This window comes from Mangifera indica, chromosome 9 (assembly GCF_011075055.1).
Source record: "Mangifera indica cultivar Alphonso chromosome 9, CATAS_Mindica_2.1, whole genome shotgun sequence".
Taxonomy (NCBI): domain Eukaryota; kingdom Viridiplantae; phylum Streptophyta; class Magnoliopsida; order Sapindales; family Anacardiaceae; genus Mangifera; species Mangifera indica.
In genome coordinates this window covers 17,136,215-17,159,965 of record NC_058145.1, presented here as the reverse complement: position 1 = coordinate 17,159,965, position 23,751 = coordinate 17,136,215, and the positions used below count along the sequence as shown (strand labels likewise).

At 34.7% G+C, this 23,751-nt stretch overlaps 4 protein-coding genes across 8 annotated transcripts; 3 read left to right on the top strand and 1 right to left on the bottom strand.

The window, feature by feature from the left end:
• Window positions 1–678: 678 nt before the first annotated feature.
• On the bottom strand, window positions 679–1,872 carry LOC123225781 (cytosolic sulfotransferase 12-like). The gene has a single exon (XM_044650022.1). It carries the CDS (start codon window positions 1,782–1,784, stop codon window positions 819–821), a length of 966 nt encoding a protein of 321 aa, XP_044505957.1. The 5' UTR covers window positions 1,785–1,872; the 3' UTR covers window positions 679–818.
• A 3,007-nt stretch (window positions 1,873–4,879) lies between these two features.
• Window positions 4,880–6,255, top strand: LOC123225155 (cytosolic sulfotransferase 12-like). Its single transcript, XM_044649026.1, has one exon. The coding sequence runs from the start codon at window positions 5,121–5,123 to the stop codon at window positions 6,084–6,086; it is 966 nt and encodes a 321-aa protein (XP_044504961.1). The 5' UTR covers window positions 4,880–5,120; the 3' UTR covers window positions 6,087–6,255.
• Window positions 6,256–9,967: 3,712 nt separating this feature from the next.
• On the top strand, window positions 9,968–14,577 carry LOC123225542 (cytosolic sulfotransferase 7-like). Of its 2 annotated transcripts, XM_044649551.1 has the most exons (2): window positions 9,968–11,529; window positions 14,245–14,577. In XM_044649551.1, exons 1-2 carry the CDS (start codon window positions 10,693–10,695, stop codon window positions 14,461–14,463), a joined length of 1,056 nt encoding a protein of 351 aa, XP_044505486.1. In that variant the 5' UTR covers window positions 9,968–10,692; the 3' UTR covers window positions 14,464–14,577. The 2 variants fall into 2 exon arrangements, with proteins under 2 accessions (XP_044505486.1, XP_044505485.1); XM_044649550.1 differs by lacking the exon at window positions 14,245–14,577 and having other exon boundaries at window positions 9,968–11,942.
• A 1,695-nt stretch (window positions 14,578–16,272) lies between these two features.
• Window positions 16,273–18,023, top strand: LOC123225541 (vegetative cell wall protein gp1-like). 4 transcript variants are annotated; one of them, XM_044649548.1, is made up of 4 exons: window positions 16,273–16,494; window positions 16,592–17,037; window positions 17,266–17,659; window positions 17,717–18,023. In XM_044649548.1, exons 1-4 carry the CDS (start codon window positions 16,320–16,322, stop codon window positions 17,797–17,799), a joined length of 1,098 nt encoding a protein of 365 aa, XP_044505483.1. In that variant the 5' UTR covers window positions 16,273–16,319; the 3' UTR covers window positions 17,800–18,023. The 4 variants fall into 4 exon arrangements, with proteins under 4 accessions (XP_044505483.1, XP_044505482.1, XP_044505481.1 ...); XM_044649547.1 differs by having other exon boundaries at window positions 16,592–17,560; XM_044649546.1 differs by having other exon boundaries at window positions 16,592–17,596; window positions 17,711–18,023.
• The last annotated feature ends 5,728 nt before the right edge of the window (window positions 18,024–23,751 follow it).

Below are 23,751 nucleotides of genomic sequence, written 5' to 3'. Positions count from 1 at the left end.
GTGAGCAACATTGTCACAAAAGAAAACAGAAGAATCGTTAAAGAAGAAAAATAATCATCAGAGAGGTGAGTCCGTTCCTGTTCAGTGACGCAGGTGAGCTGAGAGAGTTAAGTTGGTCTTTCATTTGAGGGGTTAAGCAGTTCTTCCGAGTCTGAAATATGCCCTGCATGCTAACCCATCCCAAGGGTCTATTCCTGATTTGTTTACTTTCAAATTCCTCTGCCTCTCCAAGCTGCACCTTCATAATATCTTATGTGTTTTAACTATTCAATTGGGTTTTAGATAATATATTATCAAATAATTAAAATTATTTTATCTTTAATTCAAAATTATATTAAGAACCTATTCTTCCAACGTGGTTTTTTTACATCATTAGCCTGGTTTGTAACATAGTACTGGTTTTTCTACCGGATATGTGAAATTTTTCCAGTCAAGTATGTGAAATGTTACAAGTCAAGTAACTGCAGAGGACCAACCCTCATAAATCAAAGTCTTAATTATAGCTTTAAGAACATTGACTTTGAAAATAGATGAAGTTACCCAGCACTAAAAAATTTTAAGTTCGTGTCTTTCTTATTCTTCATATACTTGTATCACATTACCAAGAAAATCTTATTCTTAGCTCAATTTTCCTCTTAATTATGATTAGCTCTCCGCAAAGAAATTGAACAAGTTTAATTGACATCCCAAAAACAAAGACTAGTACCCGATTCATACAGAATTATAATGAAAATGGAGGAAATAAAAAGCAATTAAAAATGGACATTGCAGCCTTATTCCGGTAAAAAAAAAAAACAGAAGATCATTATCCAGGATAATTAACTTCCGAAAACTAGATCAGATCCTTGGAGTTTCTCTCTTGTAATTTCATCAAGTCGGTCTTTCATTTCAGGGGTTAAACTGTTCTTCCAGTCCCCAACATTACCCAGCCTGAAATATGTGTTATACCCCAACCCATCCCAAGGGTCAACTCCTTTCTGGTTCACCTCCAAGCTCTTGAGCCTTTCCAAGCTACACCTCCACAATATTCTATCAACCTCTTCCTCATTAGCAAAAGGCTTTCCAAGGAATGAAGCTAGTTTTTTCAATTGCCCTTTTGGGTCTTTCTTCAGCTCTTCATATTTCAAAAAAAGTATTTTCTCAGGTCTCTTTTGACTTTCCTGAAAATAGCCCAAAGCATGATCTTGCAATGGCCCAAATGGATAAACCCCTTTGCAGAAACTCTCAAACGCAGAATCTATAGGGAGTTTGCCAAGTGATGGTGGGACGTTTGTGTTCATGAAATGCCAAAACGACACGAACGCGTCCTTAGGATCTCTAGTGATGTATACGATTTTGCAGTCTGATTTCTGAGCGGATTCTGAGAGCATGGTGTACGGAACGTGAGTTCGGAAAAGTCTTGGAGAGACCAAATCGGAGACATCAGGATTTGGGGTGTCTCTGAAAATTTTCATTTCCAGAGAAGGCATGAAGGCGTTTGGATGGTTTTTGAGGAGAGGATCATCGCTGTCGTCGTCTTTAAATTCTCCTGTACGGTTCATGATAGATGGAATGAGGGCCTTGAGCCAAGTGGTGCCAGTCTTGGGACAAGAAGCCAGAATAACATCATCGTCAAGAGCCTTAAAGTTGGACCTGGCAGTAAGAGAAGCTTGAAGGCGAGGAGCTGAATACCAGAACCCTTCAAACTGAACGTATTCAATGATCCCCCACCATTTTTCCTTTGGAAGATCTTGAAACAAGGCGGCAGCAGAAGCAGGAATGCTCAATGGAGAAGAAGATGCCATAGGAGAGAAAATTTGATAGACTGAGAAAATTATTACTTATTAGCGAATGACTGAGGCCTGCTTCAATGAAAATGGCATATCTCTGGTTGTTTATATAGGGAAATGCTTAAGAGTGTAATGGCATTAAAGAAATAAAAAATCAGCAAAGCAATTAAATGGAGTCAAAGCCGGTTGGCTGAATATATGGAAAAGTACTTTGAACTATTGGTCGCCGTCTCTCCTTCAGTCCAAGTTTAATCACTTATACAATTCCACATACAGGGAGACTCTAATGGATGACATGATTATTAATAGACTCTCACATCACACCCCTTATCTTGGTATATTTTATTATGGAAAACTCTAAACTGTGCATCTCAATTTGTAAGAAAAAATCTTATCAACAGTAAGTTTTGTTGTTTTGACACCTCTCACCAGGAGCAAGAATATAGAAGAGATATTCCTCTACAAAGATGATTCAGTAGTTTATCAGCCCCATATCCCCCCTTTTTTTTTAATCATCTATCTAATAAGAAGTTAAATTAGTTATTTATATAGTTTGAAGAAGGAAAATGAACATGGTTAAGAAGTAGAATCTTAAGTTGGAGCTAATTAATTTTAATTCAGACTCTATACAATATTACATACACCCAATTTTAAATATTTAATTAAATAGTTAGATGATATATTATTATATAATTAAATATAACTTTATTTTTAATTTAAAATCATACAATCACGTTATAACGTATTATGTAAAAATTTAATTAGATATTTAAAATTATATAGGTATAGTTTTATTATAAATAAATTAACACTAATATCTTCTTAGTACTCTTGCTGAAGTTGGAGGTCCTCATGATAAATTGTTGGGCTAATATCTTCCTAGTTTTACTAGTTTGATGCTTAGGGTTCGTCTGAGTAGAGTGGTCAAGTTTGGCTAAATGGGCTCCTTACAAAAATATTAAATTAACAATAAAGAAAAAATTATTTTACTGGATATTTTCATATATATGATGACCCAAAGAATTGCTTTAAGAGAAACCCTCTTGGTGCCGGCCTTCCCCGTTGATTGTTCTTTATTTGGATGTGTTTTGAGTCCTTGTAGCTACCCATTATTACCTTAATATTTTCAACATCTTCTTTCACTTTATCCCAAAAAGAGTATGGATGGACCTTTGAACATCAACTTGTGTAATTTTCAAGTAGCCATTCGTTGACTAACACATTGCCATGCAAAACGTAGTCAAGCTGACAACAAGGAAGATGACTATTTTGAGAAATATTCCTTTATATATATATATATATATATATGGTTATAATAAAAAACAAAAAGGATAACATGGTCGATCTCTTCTATTTGAAGTTATAAATGTTCAGTCATAACTGACTGCAAAGACTAAATATTATCGAATGTAATTTCGTCTTAGCGTAGCAGATGGAGGAGACTTGACTTTCAACTATTCTCAGTAAGAGACCCCAAATGCTAAATGTTTGACTTAGATTTTTAGGCCAAACGACTATTTCCCACCCAAGGTTTGACATTATCTCAAAAGTCCCCCCCTTTAACTATGAAAACACCAAATACCCACCTATAGCCGGTTAGATTTAACAAAACCCTAACGGTGATAAGGGTAAAATCGTTATTTTTGCTATAATATTAAAAATAAACTAAAATAGAATTTAATTTTGCCCCCCTAAACTTTAAAAACTAAAATTTTTCCCCAGTCTAAGTTTTAAAAAATGGCAATTTCATCCTAGGGTTTGGTTTTGAAATCTCCGGCGACTGTTCTGGTTCCATTGTCGACGATCTCTCCCTCCCGAAGCAGCCTCTCCTTCCGGTGAATGTTTTCCTCTCATTTGGAGGCTCGATCGACAACGGAGACGTCTTGGGAGACGAAAAACTTCGTCGGGGAAGACGAAATTCTTCGTCTTCGTCTGGGAAGACAATCGTCTTCCCAGAAGAAGACCTCTGGGAAGACGATCGTCTTCCCAGATGAAGACGACGACTTCGTCTTCGTCTTTGTCTTCCCCGACGAAGTTCTTCGTCTCCCAAGGCGCCTCTTACGTCGATCGAGCCTCCAAATGGGAGGAAAGCATTCACCGGAAGGAGAGACTACTTCGGGAGGGAGAGATCATCGGCAATAGAACCGGAATGGTCGTCGGAGATTTCAAAACCAAACCTTAGGGTGAAACTGTTATTTTTTAAAACTTAGACTGAGGGAAAATTTTTAGTTTTTAAAGTTTAGGGAGGCAAAAAGAGATAAAAATTTCAGGCGTTAGAGTTTTGTTAAATCTAACCGGCCATGGGTGGGTATTTAGTATTTCTATAGTTAAAGGGGGACTTTTGAGAAAATGTCAAACCTTGGGTGGGAAATAGTCGTTTGGCCAGATTTTTATTCTCTCTCTCAGGCTGCTTAAAGTTTGGTCATGCTATTCATAAATTTCAAATGTATAAGAAAAGCCACCATAATGGAAGCGTCAGCCACAGACTATTGGAAAATGTTTTTTTCTGATAATTTAATCAATCGTTTCAACAATGCTGGTGTAATTTATCTATCCTGGATTTTAATTCCGGATCGGATTGGTCGGTTCGCTGGAACCGAGGGGCCAGTCTGGTTTGGACTTGTCCTAATTTTGATTTAGACTATCAGACTGGGTGAACTAGGATCAAACCATAATACCATAAACCGTCTTTTGAATGTTGGGTTTAATATATATTTAAATAATGTATCAAACTGACCAGCCTATCAAATCAAAATATTTTTTAAATCAAGTTAATTTAAATAAAAAATAAAAAATAAAAAATTTAAATTTGATTTAATTTGTTAAATTAAAATATAGAATAATTTGAACTCAATTTGATTCTTAAGTTTAATGTTCAACATTTGGCTTGGGTTTGTTATTAATTAACAAAACTATATTGTTTTGTTTAAAATAAATAAAAACAATTATTTAAAATATTTTGAATCAAACCATAAATCAAATTCAAACTGAATAAAAATTCACTGTAAATAAAATTCCTTTTTATTTGAATTTAATTTAATTTAAAAAATAAGTCACCGCCTTAAATGAATTCAAATTGGTCTGAATGACTGCAAAAATTCCAAGATGAAGTAGCACGAGGAGGCCGTGAAAATTCGCCCGTAGCTGTAGACTGAATCAGCCGGCTTTGATTCAGTCAGTGTAATTGAATCTATTGCTGAATCTCTTACTCTTTCTCACCACTATCTTCCTCTATGCTATTCTATATAAACAACGAGATAAATGCCATCTGAAACAGCTTCAAGCCATTTGCTAACAAGTTCTAGCTTCTTTACTAATTTTATTTTCTGAGTCTATCAAATTTCCTCTCCAATGGCGTCATCTTCTCCATTGAACATTCCTGCTTCTGCTGCCGCCTTATTTCAAGATCTTCCAAAGGAAAAATGGTGGGGGATCATTGAGTACGTTCAGTTTGAAGGGTTCTGGTACTCTGCTCCCCGCCTTCAAGCTTCTCTCACTGTCAGGTCCAACTTTAAAGCTCTTGACGATGATGTTATTCTGGCTTCTTGTCCCAAGACCGGCACCACTTGGCTCAAGGCCCTCATTCCATCCATCATGAATCGTACAGGAGAATTTAAAGACGACGACAGCGATGATCCTCTCCTCAAAAACCATCCAAACGCCTTCATGCCTTCTCTGGAAATGAAAATTTTCAGAGACACCCCAAATCCTGATGTCTCCGATTTGGTCTCTCCAAGACTTTTCCGAACTCACGTTCCGTACACCATGCTCTCAGAATCCGCTCAGAAATCAGACTGCAAAATCGTCTACATCACTAGAGATCCTAAGGACGCGTTCGTGTCGTTTTGGCACTTCATGAACACAAACGTGCCACCATCACTTGGCAAACTCCCTATAGATTCTGCGTTTGAGAGTTTCTGCAAAGGGGTTTATCCATTCGGGCCGTTGCAAGATCATGCTTTGGGCTATTTTCAGGAGAGTCAAAAGAGACCTGAGAAAATACTTTTTTTGAAATATGAAGAGCTGAAGAAAGACCCGAAAGGGCAATTGAAAAAAATAGCTTCATTCCTGGGAAAGCCTTTCGCTAATGAGGAAGAGGTTGATAGAATATTGTGGAGGTGTAGCTTGGAAAGGCTCAAGAGCTTGGAGGTGAACCAGAATGGAGTTGACCCTTGGGATGGGTTGGCTTACAATACATATTTCAGGCTGGGTAATGTTGGGGACTGGAAGAACAGTTTAACCCCGGAGATGAAAGACCGACTTGATGAAATTACAAGACAGAAACTCCAAGGGTGTGATCTAGTTTTCGGGAGCTAATTGTCCTGGATAATGATCTTCTGGTTTTTTTTCCGGAATAAGGCTGCAGTGTCCATTTTTAATTGCTTTTTATTTCCTCCGTTTTCATTATAATTCTTAATGAATCGGGTACTAGTCTTTGTTTTTGGGATGTCAATTAAACTTGTTCAAGTTCTTTGTGGAGAGTCAATCATAATTAAGAAGAAAATTGAGCTAAAAATAAGATTTTTTTGGTAATGTGATGCACGTACATGAAGAATAAGAAAAACATGAACTCAAAACTTTTTAGTGCTGGGTAACTTTATCTATTTTCAAAGTCAATGTTCTTAAAGCTATAATTATTGAGTCTATTGATTTCTGGGGGTTGGTCCTCTCCCCTTCCTTGACTGGAAAAAGGGCCAAATGACTATTTCCCACCTAAGGTTTGATGTTTTCTCAAGTTTTCACCCTTTAATTATGGAAACACCAAACACCCACCTATGACCGGTTAGATTTAACAAAACTCTGACGGTGGCAAGGGTAAAATCATCATTTTCTCTATAATATTAAAAATAAACTTAAATAGAATCTATTTTGTCCCCCTAAACTTTAAAAACTAAAAATTTCCCCCAGCCTAAGTTTTAAAAAATCACAGTTTCACCCTAGGGTTTCTTTTTGAAATCTTCGGCGACATCTCCGGCTCCATTGCAGATGGTCTATCCCTCCCGAAACATCCTCTCCTTCCGGCGATCTCTTTCCTCCCATTTGGACCTCCCATCGGAGTCGGAGAAGCCGTGGAAGACGAAGAACTTCGTCGACGAAGTTTTTCGTCTTCCCAGTCGTCGTCGTCTTCATCTTCCAACTGCGATCGGGCTTAATCTTCGTCTTCATCTTCCAACTACGATGAAGAAAACTGCGATCGTCGTCGTCAGATAAGTCGTTTGGGAAGACGATTTCTCTTCCCAGACAACTTATCTCTGCGTCGGATGAGTAGTGCAAGAGTTTAGGGCGGCCGTCGGTGGAAGAGAAACCGTCGGGAAGGGAAGACGGTCGGTGATGGCGTCGGAGAGATAAACCCTAGGGGGGAAATGCGATATTTTCAAACCCTAAGGGGGAAAATATGATATTTTCAAACTTAGCTTAGAGAAAAAATGTTAGTTTTTAAACTTTTAGAGGGAAAAATGAGATTAAATTTACCACCGTTAGGGTTTTGTTAAATCTAACCGATAATGAGTGGGTGTTTGATATTTCCATAATTAAAGGATGGAAACTTGAGAAATCATCAAACCTTGGGTGAAAAATAGTCGTTTGGCCCTGGAAAAAGTAGAAAAGCCCCATTGGAAGAATGGGCTATTGGCATGGGTTGATGAGTTCTTGTCTGTAAATAGTTAGCAGATATATAATTTTATATATAAATAATAATATATTATGATATAATTAAATAATTTTAAATTAAAATAAAAATATTTAATCACATAATGATATATTATTATTTATATACTTAATTTTATTAGTTTATTTTTAGTGTATAATTTTTTTATATTATATATAAAAGATGTTTTCATATTTAATTGACATTTAATTATAACTTTTGATTAAATAAGATTTATATAGCTTTAAACTATCAATTTTCTAATAATTAATTTTTGAGTGGGAGAGGTTCCCCTGATGTGAGGTTGATTTTGAGTGAACTTACACCTGTGTATTTAAACACCACTCACAAATATAGACAAAGTGCGCATGCCAAGTGGACTGGGGCAACTCGCAAGCTGGACTACCCCTTTAATTTTGACATGACTTATTAAAGTATGAATTATTTTAGATTCGTAGATTTCTTGGGCCATGCCACGGGCCTTAAAATTTGGTATGTGAAAAAACAATAAAATTAATTTAAAATTAAATGTTAGAAAATAAATATATTAAATAACGGGTCCATCTATTAAAAATCCACGAAAAATAATTCAAACATTTTGGATTGTGCTTCAGACCTTGTTATGCCAGTTCAAACAGCCTGCAAGGTCCGCTATTTGGTGGGCCATGGCCCGGCATGACAGGCCGTATTGTAGACAGCCTGGACGGCTGAGACCACGTTTAAGAAAAGGATTTTACTGACAGATGCTTCTAAACTGGCCCGTGAAATGTTAGACACTGACCGCAGTCTTGGATTTTGTGGCATCCCGTGAGCACGAATTCTTCCAAAACATCACCGCCTCACTTCCATTGGCACCACAGAAACTTTAACATCCTTTTATCACCATTACATGTGCTGATTTCTGTGACCAAACATCCAGCTTTGCAGTATTTTGTAGTTGCTGCAAGCAATAAGACAAGTGTTCAGTTCCAATAAGGCTCAGAAACACTAATTTGTTGTATCAGTTAGTTTGACTTAAATATTATATTTTTAATAAAACTATGTACTCTAATTTTTAGAATTCAATTAGATATTCAAATTATGTGTAATCATATGAGTAAGTGAAATTTACATAAATGAGTGATAGAATTTGGACACACAAAAATTGTGGCTTCTCTATACGATGTTGTAAACCAACAGAGACCCAACCATATTTATATAGTATATGATAAGATCAATATTATGTGCATTAGTTTTAAGTATCTAATTAGATATTTAAAAGATATTTCATTATGTGATTAGATGATATATCATTTGAGTACTTAAAATTAAATGTATATAGCTTTATTGATACGGAAAAGACTTGGGCTAAATCTATAAAACCACTCTTTTTCTCACTCTTTCTCACATTCAAGTGAGTTTAGATAAGTTTTGAGAGAGCATGAGAGGCCTGAAATGTATCCCTTGGTTTTACATCATATTCTTTCTCAGTTTCAGTGTTTGTAGTCTTGAGGCTAGCAGTAACAAGAAGCTCCGTTCTGCTGTTGTTGTTGGCACTGTCTACTGTGACACATGTTTCCAGGAGAATTTCTCCAAGTCTAGTCACTTCATTCCAGGTTCAATTCTACAAGTTTTGTTCTGACTTTATTATTGTTGCTAGGGTTTATGTTTTGTTCTTGTGGGTTGAAAATTTAATGGAATTTTTTTGTGCAGGTGCTTCTGTTGCTGTAGAATGCAAAGATGAGACCTCAAAACTAAGTTTTCGGCATGAAGTGAAGACAGAGAAGCATGGAGAATTCAAGGTTCATCTGCCATTTTCTGTTAGCGAACATGTCAGGAAAATCAAGAGATGCTCGGTTAAATTGGTCAGTAGCAGTGAGCCTTCATGTGCAGTGGCCTCTTTAGCAACTTCATCTTCACTCAGGCTCAAGTCAAGAAACCAAGGAACTAGCATATTCTCAGCAGGATTTTTCTCCTTCAAACCTCTGAAACAGCCAAATCTATGCAACCAGAAACCAAGCCTGGAAAATTCAAAAATATTCAACACCAAAAAAGCCTTAATTCCTCCAATTGTGGTAAATACTCCTATTCTTCCACCATTAGACCCAAGCCATCTTCCTCCGCTTCCTTTAATATCAAGCCTGCCACCATTGCCACAACTTCCACCACTTCCAATTCCTCTGCCACCACTTCCACTGCCACCAGTTCCAGGACTAACTCCACCAGCGCCATCTCTTCCAATTCCTCTGCCACCACTTCCACTGCCACCAGTTCCAGGACTAACTCCACCAGCGCCATCTCTTCCAATTCCGCTGCCACCACTTCCCCTGCCACCAGTTCCAGGATTAACTCCATCAGTGCCGTCTCCTTCGTTTCCAATTCCTCTGCCTCCAGTCATCCCAGGAATTCCTCCAGCTTCTTCTTCACCATGACCGAATCATCTAACTATATATCCATCCCTGTATAATTTCTGCAATAGTACCTTTTACGTCTCTTCTATTTGAAGTTATAAATGTTCAGTCATAACTGACTGCAAAGACTAAATATTATTGAATGTAATTTCGTCTTAACGTCGGAGATGGAGGAGACTTGACTTCCGACTATTCTCAGTAAGAGACCCCAAATGCTAAATGTTTGACTAAGATTTTTATTCTCTCTCTCAGGCTGCTCAAACTTTGGTCATGCTATTCATAAATTTCAATGTATAAGAAAAGCCACCATAATGGAAGCGTCAGCCACTGACTACTGGAAAATGTTTTTTTTCTGATAATTTAATCAATCAATTCAATAATGCTGGTGTAATTTATCCATCCTGGATTTTAATTCCGGATCGGATTGGTCGGTTCGCTGGAACCTAGGGGCCAGTCTGGTTTGGACTTGTCCTAATTTTGATTTAGACTATCAGATTGGGTGAACCAGGATCAAACCATATTACCATAAACCGTCTTTTGAATGTTGGGTTTAATACATATTTAAATAGTAAATCAAACTGAGCAGCCTATGCATCAGTCAATTAGAGGTGGATCCAACCAAGTTAAAATATTTTTTAAATCAAGTTTAACTTTTCAAATCTAATTTAAATCAATTAGAGGTAGACTAGAATGACTGCAAAAATTCCAAGATGAAGTGACACGAGAGGAGGCCTTGAAAATTCGCCCGTAGCTATCGGTAGACTGTAGACTGTAGACTGAATCAGCCGGCTTTGATTCAGTCAGTGTAATTGAATCTATTGCTGAATCTCTTATTCTTTCTCACCATTATCTTCCTCTATGCTATTCTATATAAACAACGAGATAAATGCCATTTGGAACAGCTTCAAGCCATTTGCTAACAAGTTCTAGCTTCTTTACTAAGTTTATTTTCTCAGTCTATCAAATTTCCTCTCCAATGGCGTCATCTTCTCCATTGAACATTCCTGCTTCTGCTGCCGCCTTATTTCAAGATCTTCCAAAGGAAAAATGGTGGGGGATCATTGAGTACGTTCAGTTTGAAGGGTTCTGGTACTCAGCTCCCCGCCTTCAAGCTTCTCTCACTGCCAGGTCCAACTTTAAAGCTCTTGACGATGATGTTATTCTGGCTTCTTGTCCCAAGACCGGCACCACTTGGCTCAAGGCCCTCATTCCATCCATCATGAATCGTACAGGAGAATTTAAAGACGACGACAGCGATGATCCTCTCCTCAAAAACCATCCAAACGCCTTCATGCCTTCTCTGGAAATGAAAATTTTCAGAGACACCCCAAATCCTGATCTCTCTGATTTGGTCTCTCCAAGACTTTTCCGAACTCACGTTCCGTACACCATGCTCTCAGAATCCGCTCAGAAATCAGACTGCAAAATCGTCTACATCACTAGAGATCCTAAGGACGCGTTCGTGTCGTTTTGGCACTTCATGAACACAAACGTGCCACCATCACTTGGCAAACTCCCTATAGATTCTGCGTTTGAGAGTTTCTGCAAAGGGGTTTATCCATTCGGGCCATTGCAGGATCATGCTTTGGGCTATTTTCAGGAGAGTCAAAAGAGACCTGAGAAGATACTTTTTTTGAAATATGAAGAGCTGAAGAAAGACCCGAAAGGGCAATTGAAAAAACTAGCTTCATTCCTGGGAAAGCCTTTTGCTAATGAGGAAGAGGTTGATAGAATATTGTGGAGGTGTAGCTTGGAAAGGCTCAAGAGCTTGGAGGTGAACCAGAATGGAGTTGACCCTTGGGATGGGTTGGCTTACAATACATATTTCAGGCTGGGTAATGTTGGGGACTGGAAGAACAGTTTAACCCCGGAGATGAAAGACCGACTTGATGAAATTACAAGACAGAAACTCCAAGGGTGTGATCTAGTTTTCGGGAGCTAATTGTCCTGGATAATGATCTTCTGGTTTTTTTTCCGGAATAAGGCTGCAGTGTCCATTTTTAATTGCTTTTTATTTCCTCCGTTTTCATTATAATTCTTAATGAATCGGGTACTAGTCTTTGTTTTTGGGATGTCAATTAAACTTGTTCAAGTTCTTTGTGGAGAGTCAGTCATAATTAAGAAGAAAATTGAGCTGAGAATAAGATTTTCTTGGTAATGGGATACATGTCTATGAAGAATAAGAAAGACATGAACTTAAAATTTTTTAGTGCTGGGTAACTTTATCTATTTTCAAAGTCAATGTTCTTAAAGCTATAATTATTAAGTCTATTGATTTCTGGGGGTTGGTCCCCTCCACTTCCTTGAATGGAAAATGTAGAGAGCCACATTGGAAGAATGGGCCATTGGCATGGGTTGATGAGTTTGATAGCATCGTTAATTGTTATTATTTTGAGTTCTAATTTTCTTATATTATATAATAATTCAATCTAATGAAATTATTTATTTTTTACACTTAGAAAGTTTTAAATATTTTTAGAGTAAGTTAGACCAAGAATACTAAAAATTAGAATAAACCTATTAATCTGCAAAATCTATAATGCTAAATAGGCGTGAGCACGTGAAATAATAAAAGTAGAATTTAAAAATTAAATCTGGACATCCACATCAATTGAAAAAGTCCACAAAATGTCAAGATTTGCTTCCTAAAAAAGGGATGATTATTAACTGGAAAAGAGAATTATTTTAGATATAAAAGGAATGATATTTTTGGGAAAAAGATATACATTAAAATATATATATCTTTTCCTTTCTTTTTGGGAAGATATGTATTACATTTGTTTGGCTAGATGAGAAGATTAGTATTAACTTTTATTTCCAGATCTGAGTAAGGCGAAAAAAATATATTTTTTATTTTTAGTTTGTTGGGATTCATCATTGTAATTTGGAGGAATAGGGAGTTAAACATGATTTACAGTAACTGAATATTTTCTCTTGGTTGAAGGGATCTGAAACCGTAGAACTACAAAAATTGTAAGATTAAGTTTTGTTCTTTAATGCATCTTTTAATTATTCAAGTATTGATTATCTTTCTGAATTATTTTTCATGATTGTGTTGGTTGATTGCTAAGACGCACGATTAGTTTATCAATTAATATAATTTACTGCTAATTTAGGTGTTGAATTCGTAATTGTTCAATCTATTTAATCGAAGTGGCAATTGAGATTTATCGTTTGCTGCGTCAAGAACTATAAATCCTAAGAAAATAATCAACTTGATTAAATGCAACGCCGTACGCTTGAATTGTCTTGTTTCGTTGTCTTTCTAATTCGTAATGCTATTGTTTAATTAAATTCGAGATCGTATCTAAATTATTAATCAATAAGGGTTAATTAGAATATATATTTTTGGTTAATTAATCATAAGAAATGACAGATAATTAATACTACAACGAATATTTGAATAATTAATTTAATATTTTTGGTATCGATCCTCAATCGTAATTCAACGATGGATGTGACCGTAGACCAAGGTTTGTTAAATTGATTAATTCCTTTCAGATTACTTCACCAAATTTTTATTTATTTATTTTAATTATAATTCGCTTTCAATTCAAATCCCCTCTTATTTCTTTGTTTTGATTAATTTGTGACGACGTACTAATTAAAACTCTTCGAGGGAACAATCCCTATTTTCCTTTACTATATTTTTATTGCAAGAATTTAAGATTTTAATTTGGGTGTCGATGACAGCACTCACTAGAGTTCTTTTGAGTCAATAGTTAGCAGGAGTAAAATTATATATATAAATAATATATATAATTTTATGTATAAGTAATAATATGTTATGATATAATTAAATATGTTTTAATTAAAAATAAAATAATATTTAATAACATAATAACATATTATTATTTGTATACATAGTTTTATTAAATAGTTTTTAGTGTGTGATTTTTTAATGTTATGTATAAGAGATGTCTTCATGTTTAGTTGACATTTAAGTATGGCTTCTAGTAGCGTAAAATTTATATAGTTTTGGACTTTCAATCTTTTAATAGTTAATTTTTGAGTGGGAGAGGTTCTCCCAATGTGCCGTTTATTTTGGTTTTGGTTCTCTTCTCCAATTTTGGCTATGGACAGATGGGAGAGACTGTTTGAATTATCGACCACTTTATCTATAAAATGACATGTTAAAGTATATAGGTATTGCTATTCAATCAGTGAGTGGAGGCCTCACTTCCCATTCAATTGAAAAAGACCCCACATGCTGGTGAACGAATGAGGTTGTGGGGTTGGGGGTGTCTCCAAACTTACAAGTAGATTGAGATTAACCCATAAAGAACAATTTAAAAATTTTTCTTTGAAAGTTAAAAATAAAAATCATATTATGGTTAAGTATATGAGGGATAAAAATCTTGCTATATAAACAAATTATTCTTTTGTATGCGTAATATAACAATTCGTTAATAAAATCATTTATTATAATGAGGAAGAGGTTGATAGAATATTGTGGAGGTGTAGCTTGGAAAGGCTCAAGAGCTTGGAGTTGAACCAGAATGGAGTTGACCCTTGGGATGGGTTGGCTTACAATACATATTTCAGGCTGGGTAATGTTGGGGACTGGAAGAACAGTTTAACCCCGGAGATGAAAGACCGACTTGATGAAATTACAAGACAGAAACTCCAAGGGTGTGATCTAGTTTTCGGGAGCTAATTGTCCTGGATAATGATCTTCTGGTTTTTTTTCCGGAATAAGGCTGCAGTGTCCATTTTTAATTGCTTTTTATTTCCTCCGTTTTCATTATAATTCTGTATGAATCGGGTACTAGTCTTTGTTAATGAGATGTCAATTAAACTTGTTCAAGTTCTTTGTGGAGAGGTTAATCAAAATTAAGAACAAAATTGAGCTAAAAATAAGATTTTTTTGGTAATGTGATGCACGTATATGAAGAATAAGAAACACATGAACTTAAAACTTTTTAGTGCTGGGTAACTCCATCTATTTTCAAAGTCAATGTTCTTAAAGCTATAATTATTGAGTCTATTGATTTCTGAGGGTTGGTCCTCTCCACTTCCTTTGGAAAAAGTAGAAAAGCCCCATTGGAAGAATGGGCTATTGGCATGGGCTGATGAGTTCTTGTCAGTAAATAGTTAGCAGGAGTAATATTAAGCATATAAATAATTATATAATTTTATATATAAATAATAATATATTATGATATAATTAAATAATTTTTAATTAAAAATAAAAATATTTAATTACATAATAATATATTATTATTTATATATTTAATTTTACTAGTTAATTTTTAGTGTATAATTTTTTTATATTGTATATAAAAGATGCTTTCATATTTAATTGACATTTAATTATAACTCCTAATTAGATTAGATTTATATAGGTTTGAACTATCAATTTTCTAATAATTAATTTTTGAGTGGGAGAGGTTCCCCTGATGTGAGGTTGATTTTGAGTGAACTTACACCTGTGTATTTAAACACCACTCACAAATATAGACAAAGTACGCATGCCAAATGGACTGGGCCAACTCGCAAGCTGGACCACCCCTTTAATTTTGACATGACTGATTAAAGTATCAATTATTTTAGATTCGTAGATTTCTTGGGCCATGCCATGGGCCTTAAAATTTGGTATGTGTGAAAAAACAATAAAATTAATTTAAAATTAAAAGTTAGAAAATAAATATATTAAATAACGGATCCATCTGTTAAAAATCTACCAAAACATAATTCAATCATCTTCGGTTGTGCTTCAGACCTTGTTATGCCAGTTCAAACAGCCTGGACGGCTGAGACCAAGTTTAAGAAAGGATTATACTGGCAGATGCTTCCAAAGCGGCCCATGAAATGTTAGACTGTGACCGCAGTTCTGTACTTTGTGGCATCCCGTGAACACGAACTCCTCCAAAACATCACCGCCTCACTTCCATTGGGACCACGGAAGCTTTAACATCCTTTTATCACCATCGCATGTGCTGATTTCTGTGACCAAACATCCAGCTTTGCAGTATTTTGTAATTGCTGCAAGCAATAAAACAAGTGTTCAGTTCCAATAAGGCTCAGAAACACTAATTTGTTGTATCAGTTAGTTTGACTTGAATATTATATTTTTAATAAAACTATGTATTCCGGTTTTTAGAATTCAATTAGATATTCAAATTATGTGTAATCATATGATTAAGTAAAATTTGCATAAGTGAGTGGTAGAATTTGGACATGCAAAATTTGTGGCTTCACTGGTCTCCATGCATCTTCGGCTTCTACCTATATCTTCCTTTAGAGCTGTTTTGGAAGTTTTTTCATATATTCCTTGAGCATTTTTTGTCATAGTATATGAAAAGAGTAACATTATGTGTATTAGTTTTAAGTATTTAATTAGATATTCAAAAGATATTTTATCATATGATTGAATGATATATCATTTGAGTACTTAAAATTATATGTATATAACTTTATTAGTACGAAAAAGACTTGGGCTATGTCTATAAAACCACTCTTTTTCTCACTCTGTCTCACATTCAAGTGAGTTTAGATAAGTTTTGAGAGAGAATGAGAGGCCTGAAAAGTATCCCTTGGTTTTACGTCATATTCTTTCTCAGTTTCAGTAATTGTAGTCTTGAGGCTAGTAGTAACAAGAAACTTCGTTCTGCTGTTGTTGTTGGCACTGTCTACTGTGACACATGTTTCCAGGAGAATTTCTCCAAGTCTAGTCACTTCATTCCAGGTTCAATTTTACAAGTTTTGTTCTGACTTTATTATGGTTGCTAGGGTTTCTGTTTTGTTCTTGTGGGATGAAAATTTGATGGAATTTTTTTGTGCAGGTGCTTCTGTTGCTGTAGAATGCAAAGATGAGACCTCAAAACCAAGTTTTCAACAAGAAGTGAAGACAGATAAGCATGGAGAATTCAAGGTTCATCTGCCATTTTCTGTTAGCGAACATGTCAGGAAAATCAAGAGATGCTCGGTTAAATTGGTCAGTAGTAGTGAGTCTTCATGTGCAGTGGCCTCTTCAGCAACTTCATCTTCACTCAGGCTCAAGTCAAGAAACCAAGGAACTAGCATATTCTCTGCAGGATTTTTCTCCTTCAAGCCTCTGAAACAGCCAAATCTATGCAACCAGAAACCAAGCCTGGAAAATTCAAAAATATTCAACTCCAAAAAAGCCTTAATTCCTCCAATTGTTGTAAATACTCCTATTCTTCCACCATTAGACCCAAGCCATCTTCCTCCGCTTCCTTTAATATCAAGCCTACCGCCATTGCCACAACTTCCACCTCTTCCGGCTCTTCCATCTCTTCCACCATTACCAGGGAGAAAAACTATGCAAAAAAATGCTGGAAAGCTTTTCCAGGAAACTCAAACTCAACTATCAAAATCACAACAGAAGGAAGTAAATCACCCTGATGTTTCCCTTCCTCCATTGCCACCAGTTCCAGGACCACTGCCACCAGTTCCACTGCCACCAGTTCCAGGACCATTGCCACCAACGCCACCTCTTCCAATTCCTCTGCCACCAGTTCCACTGCCACCAGTTCCAGGGCCATTGCCACCAGCGCCACCTCTTCCAATTCCTCTGCCACCAGTTCCAGGACCACTACCACCAGTTCCACTGCCACCAGTTCCAGGACCATTGCCACCAATTCCAGGACCACTGCCACCAATTCCACTACCACCAGTTCCAGGACCATTGCCACCAGCGCCACCTCTTCCAATTCCTCTGCCACCAGTTCCACTGCCACCAGTTCCAGGACCATTGCCACCAATTCCAGGACCACTGCCACCAGTTCCAGGACCATTGCCACCAATTCCAGGACCACTGCCACCAGTTCCACTGCCACCAGTTCCAGGACCATTGCCACCAATTCCAGGACCATTGCCACCAATTCCAGGACCACTGCCACCAATTCCAGGACCACTGCCACCAGCTCCACTGCCACCAGTTCCAGGACTAACTCCACCAGCGCCACCCCTTCCAATTCCTCTGCCTCCAGTCATCCCAGGAATTCCTCCAGCTTTTTCTTCACCATGACCGAATCATCTAACTATATATCCATCCCTGTATAATTTTCGTAATAGTACCTTTTACATTTCCCTTTTTTTGTGAGTGTGTGAATTATGCTGTAACTATGGAAATGATAAGATTGCTAGTTCAATGGAGTTGATGTTTTTGGAGTTATGTCATGTGCTTGGTGTCAATAAAAATTCAGGACAAAAGAAATTATTGTACTTAGAATAAAGCTATGTTTCTGGTCACGTGAAAGTTCTTACTCTGTAAATTCTTATTGTCAATCTAATTAAGTATCCATGGTTACCTTTGATAGAATTGTTGATTGTGTTAAAAAAAAAAAGAAAAAATAGCTCTCAGATCATGTCCATTGTCCAATATCATAAAGTAAATAATTACGAAATAAAATAAAAGAACACATATAAATTATTTTATTTCACTAACAAAAATCTTAATAAAGTTTAGTTTAAAAAAGACAATCTTAGTATGAATGAATATCTTATTCTCTTGTATGGGTGTGAGTGTTGGGTGACTATCGACTATTTATCATAAGTTGGGCAATTGAGATTTTTATCGTCAATTTTTATCCAATTTTATATCTTTGTTATCATTCGATAGAAAATTAGTCCTTTCAAATTTAAAGAATGAAAATCCAATTTTATATCTTTGTTATCTTTATAGGGAAATAATCACTCATGTCACACATATACATATCGATTCGAATAAATAATTTTATTTATGAAAAAACAATAATATATAAAAAGAAACTTATCAAACACTCTTAATTATTCGATTGAGAACCAATATTAAATTGTAATACCCTCAGGTATGTTTCAGGGGTATTTATGTCTTTTGACTCTATTTAGAGATATTTCATATTTTAAGTACATATATTTGTTTTACATGTATATGTGTGTTTATATATATATATATATATATATATATATATATATATATACCTAAAGAAAAAGAAAAAAAAAAGAAAAGAAAAGGAAAAAGACAAAGAGAAAAAGAGAAAGAGATAAAACTTTATATATAAAGAGAAAGAGAAGATTTTTCCATCATTTTCCGTCCATATTCCAGCAGCCACCATTCTTCATGCCTTTTCTTTGTTTTCTTGAAGCCAAAGGAAGAAATTGAAGAGATATTGGAAGATAAAATAAAAAGAAAAAAAAGAGAAGCACCTTGGAAGCTTTGGTAACCAAAAATCTCCTTCCTTCTCCTTTTATCTATGTTTATATGCATATTATGTGAATATGTTAGTGTGTTTTGGTATTGATTTAAAATGATCTTGGTGATAAAGGAAGCAAAACAAAGAGGAGGAAGTCAACTTACAAAGATTTGGCTTGAAACAAGGTAAGAGATATCATCCTTGATATGTGACATGTTTTAGGCTTTTGGTTCCTTGGATCTATGTTATAAATGATGATTTTGATGTTGAGGAATATTGTTTTGCCATTTGGGATGTTTATATATGTGATTTTGTTCATGACAAAAAGTTGTATAATATTTACAGTTTTTACCACTGAGTTCGTCCCATGTTTTGGCTGCCTTATTTGATGAATTATGAGTACTATTATATCTTGTTGGAAAGCTCTTTGAATTATCTTTTCAGTGATATATAGCTTGTATGAATTGGGGATCATTTGGATTGTTAAATATTGCATGAACCATAAGGACTGCTTTATCAAATAAACAGAGGAGACAGTTTTTGCCACTGACTTTATCTGCTGTTTTGACTGTCTGATTGAATGAATTATGAGTGTTATTATAACTTGTTAGAAAGCTCTTTGAATCCTCTTTTCAAAGATATATAGCTTGTATGAATTAGGAACTGTTTAGACTATGAAATTGTATGAAAAAGAAGACTGCCCTGTCAAATGAATAGGGTTGTGAACAGTATTTCACAGTTTGGAAAGGAAAAGAAAGAAAAGAAAGGAAAGGAAAAGAAAAGAAAGGAAAGGAAAGGAAAAAAAAAAGAAAAAGAAAAGAAAGAAAAGCAAGAAAATATTGGGACTCAAGATTCAAGGGTTGTCCCAGGAGTAATGTCTGGTGAGTTATGAATAAATTTAGATAAAAGCAAAATTAGTAAGATATAAGACTCGCATGCATGCTATAAACTATGAGGGGGCACTTTACACTACACCGCCCGCAGTAGGGCACGTCCGTAGTAGGACATAGACCCCCAGTAGGGTTCGCTCGCAGTAGAGCATGCTCACAGTAGAGCTCAATTCAGATTCAGAAATGGTGTAGTGAAAGAAAGAAATAGAGCTTGAGCTTAGAAAAGTGTCAAATCTCTATAGGTAGCTTCCAGAAAGTATCAAATAGACACCAGATGGGACAAAGTATGACCCAAATAGTAAAGAGTGAACTAAATTACCCCTTCAATCTCTTATAGAGGTTAGGATGTGAGGTTGAGTCCCAAAAGTGAGTTAAAACTGGAAAAAAAAAAATAGTTTACTTGATTCTTTCCCCTTACTGAGTGTCCTCATCACTCACTCCCTTTTCTTTCATGATTGCAGGTACAGGTGATCGAGGTAGCTGCGAGGCAAGGTCAGGTCAGCGTAGGTAGATCCGGCTGGAGCAGATTATCTCTGGTTTATATTATATGCATACAGTGACATATTCTTGTCAACTTTTGACTTTTTGAGATTATGGTACAGTTGCATATGATTACTCCCTGTTTTCAGATACTTTCAGATGAGTTTTCATATGAGTATATACATCTTTTGTTCGCTTCCAGATTTTCAGTTTTCTTGGAATACTTCCTAAACACTTTTAATGATGCGTTTATTTTAAAGTATTTTTAAAAAGAAAAAAAATAGACGTTCCGAATATTAATTCGTAACATTTCTCCTTCGATGGGTAGTACTTCTAGGGAGGAATGTTACATAAATCTAATTTATTAAATTACTAAAATTTGTTTTAATCGTTGAACTAGATTAACAAGAGATTAAATCAGTGTGAATAATATTGAACTACGATTCAATCGCTAAATCAATATGATCCAATCGTTTCGTATACATTGTAAAAATTTATTAAAATTTTACTATGTAATGTTGATATTATAACACTTATAGGTAAGCCCAAAAATATTTTACTCTTTCATTAGTTTCTCAAATACGGTGTTTAATGATTTTCAAGGGCACACGCTTATGTATGGAGGCATACTTAGTCGTGTATGGTCAGCGGGAAGTCAAACAGTAGATCAGATTGTGATTGCGATAAAAAAAGAGGTTGTCTTAGTTGGTAACTAGACACGTGACTGTGTATGACCTATTCATGCTTATGTATCATATCCAAAAATTAAAATAAGAAAGCGATTAACTCTAATTCTCACACATTCATTTGTTTTCAACAGATCAAAAGTGAGAGAAAATGTGAGAGAAAAGTCTATGATTGTTTGAAGTGTCGTCACGGATCACCGGAAGTCACTAGTTTCAAGAAAAGAACATCTATAAGTGTAGAAAGATAGGTAAATGGAGCAAATTCTCTTGTTGAATATAAAATCCTTGAAGTTTATCTATTATATCTATGATCTAGAGTTAATTAAACATGAACAAATGTGTTATATAATGTATGTGAAAAACCATACGAATGCACAGTCTCTTGAATATTTGAATATTATGTGTTTTGGAATGAGAAATTAATAAGATCATTGATACTATGTGTATATTAATTATATGGTATGATTTTCAGTAAATAAACTGTTTAGGGGATTTAGAGATTCTTTGTATCGACCTGTAGATGAGTTTGAATGAATGTTTGTGTGGCTAAAACAGTGTAGAAATCCTAGGGTATGATTATTAGATCTCGACACATGACTATGTATGGTCTTACACACATCCGTGTATCATTCCAAAAAATGTTGAAAATCTAAAGATCTCGCGCTTGTTCTGAGGGAAGATATGCACGGTCATGTGGTATGAGACACATGCCCGTATATAGTTTTTTAAATGTGGATGATGTGCGTTTGATGATACGTGGCTTATACACATTGATCCAAATGCACAAGAGTGTGCCTAAGCCACCTTCCCTTGTGCACCTATTCTATACACGATCGTGCATTGAGTGTCTCACACCCGTATATATGGGCAAGAGGCACACGACTATGTACCCCTAAAGAAAATCAAAAGATAATTATACCCTTAGGCTATATGTGTAAAAGGGGAGCGTTATATAAGAAAAATAATGAACTAATAAAAGATAAAAAGTTCAATAAGGACATAGATGAGGTGCTCAACTGTGTGAATGACAACACAAATTCAATTTGACTTATTCGAATAGAAAAGTTAGTAACCTTAAGACTAGTGTCATACAACTAGATAGTCATCAGTTATGTGTATAAGTAACGATATTTGTGAGAACAATAGGGTTGGATACCTATGAGATGCATCATGTATTCGACGCTGCGCATAGCCACCCAGTTCAATTCAGGTGTGCATGGTAAAGATATAACTTTTAGATATTCCTCACGTGATCAGTGAAATGCACCACATATGTCCCTGAGGTAGGAACCATCTTATGATGGTTAGTCAACAGTTCCGATCAACTTATGTGGTAAAGGAAGAAGTTACTATTAGAGATTTTTCCGCGTGATCAGGGTGTCCTATTTAGATAGCCAAATAAGTTGTTTGACATATGCGCAAGACACCACAGTAGCTTTCACCAAGATATCAGATATAATGATTTTAAGTTAGGTCTCTACAATTTTCATAGATGATCTATGTTAGGGTACCGAGGCGTTGTAGTGTGATAATAGATGAAATGCGAGTTTTATTATCAAATGATTTAATAGCTATGAATGTCGAAATGTCTCCACTTACTTAGTTTTACTCATATGTTTCCTTTGTATGTTTTGCAAGTAAAGATGAATAGTGGACAAACGAGGATCCAACAATCCAACAAGCAGCTACACGAAAAAAAGGATGCTTATGTCATTCTAGTATGGACAAACATATATTTATCTTTGTCATTATTATTATTATTTTCTGACACATTGATTTACTCAAGATTTATACAGTTATTTTATAACATAAATTTTTAGATAATTATTATTTTATGAGTTTGATTAATAAAGCGGTTACTTTTATTACGTCAATTTTTATACGTTTTATAATTATGATCATGTATTAAAATTTTTAATTAGTCTAATTATACATGTCTTTTTTGATATATTCTCATCAAAGATACATGTCTAAATAAGGATGTTACATATTTCACTATTAAATCAATGAAATAATTGATTTATGATTTGAGTTAGGTCTTAAAATCTTAACCTTAATTTGGTATAATTTGATAGGGATGAATAACTTTAAATTTGATTTTTTTTGTTATTTAATATAACTATACTTATATTATAATTATAGTTTAGGCATATAAATACCCTCTTGACAAATATTATAATTTTTAATTAATAAATTAAAAATAAAATTATATATAAAAATAATAATATATTAATATATAATTAGATATTATTTTATTTTTTATTTTTAATTATTTAATTATATGATAACACATTATTCTCTCTCTATATGTATAAAATTATATATAAATAGTTTCACTTATAAATTAATTATTTTTTTATATTTTTATAAATATCATTATTACAGAATTTAAAAATTACCAAAAAAAAAAAGGTACGACAAAATCTAAACTAAAGATAGAATCCCTTTAGCTTTTTCTCATTTCCCTTGCCGAGAAAGCAACCACTAATAGAACCCTATTTTTTTTGTTCCCTGAGATATGATAGAATTTTAATTATCTCTCTAAAGTATTGAAAATAACAAAAATCTCAATATAATTACTATTAATTACATCTGTGGAAATAAAATTATAGTCTTTTTTCCATTTAAAGATCAAACATTTTAATTTCTCAATTAAAGAAAACATTTTAAAAAATAATATAATTTTAGGGTTATCATGATAATTATAATTCATAAAAATCTTAAATTAACTACATCAATTTCATCCATA

Excerpts from the sequence above, each read along its gene's own strand:
- LOC123225541 (XM_044649545.1), top strand. The coding sequence starts at position 16,320 with ATGAGAGGCCTGAAAAGTATCCCTTGGTTTTACGTCATATTCTTTCTC. Across the intron at positions 16,495-16,591 it reads GTCTAGTCACTTCATTCCAG|GTGCTTCTGTTGCTGTAGAA; the intron begins GTTCAATTTTAC and ends TTTTTTGTGCAG. Across the intron at positions 17,660-17,716 it reads ACCATTGCCACCAATTCCAG|GACTAACTCCACCAGCGCCA; the intron begins GACCACTGCCAC and ends CACCAGTTCCAG.
- LOC123225155 (XM_044649026.1), top strand. The coding sequence starts at position 5,121 with ATGGCGTCATCTTCTCCATTGAACATTCCTGCTTCTGCTGCCGCCTTA.
- LOC123225781 (XM_044650022.1), bottom strand. The coding sequence starts at position 1,784 with ATGGCATCTTCTTCTCCATTGAGCATTCCTGCTTCTGCTGCCGCCTTG.
- LOC123225542 (XM_044649551.1), top strand. The coding sequence starts at position 10,693 with ATGCCATTTGGAACAGCTTCAAGCCATTTGCTAACAAGTTCTAGCTTC. Across the intron at positions 11,530-14,244 it reads CTTTTGCTAATGAGGAAGAG|GTTGATAGAATATTGTGGAG; the intron begins GTTGATAGAATA and ends AATGAGGAAGAG.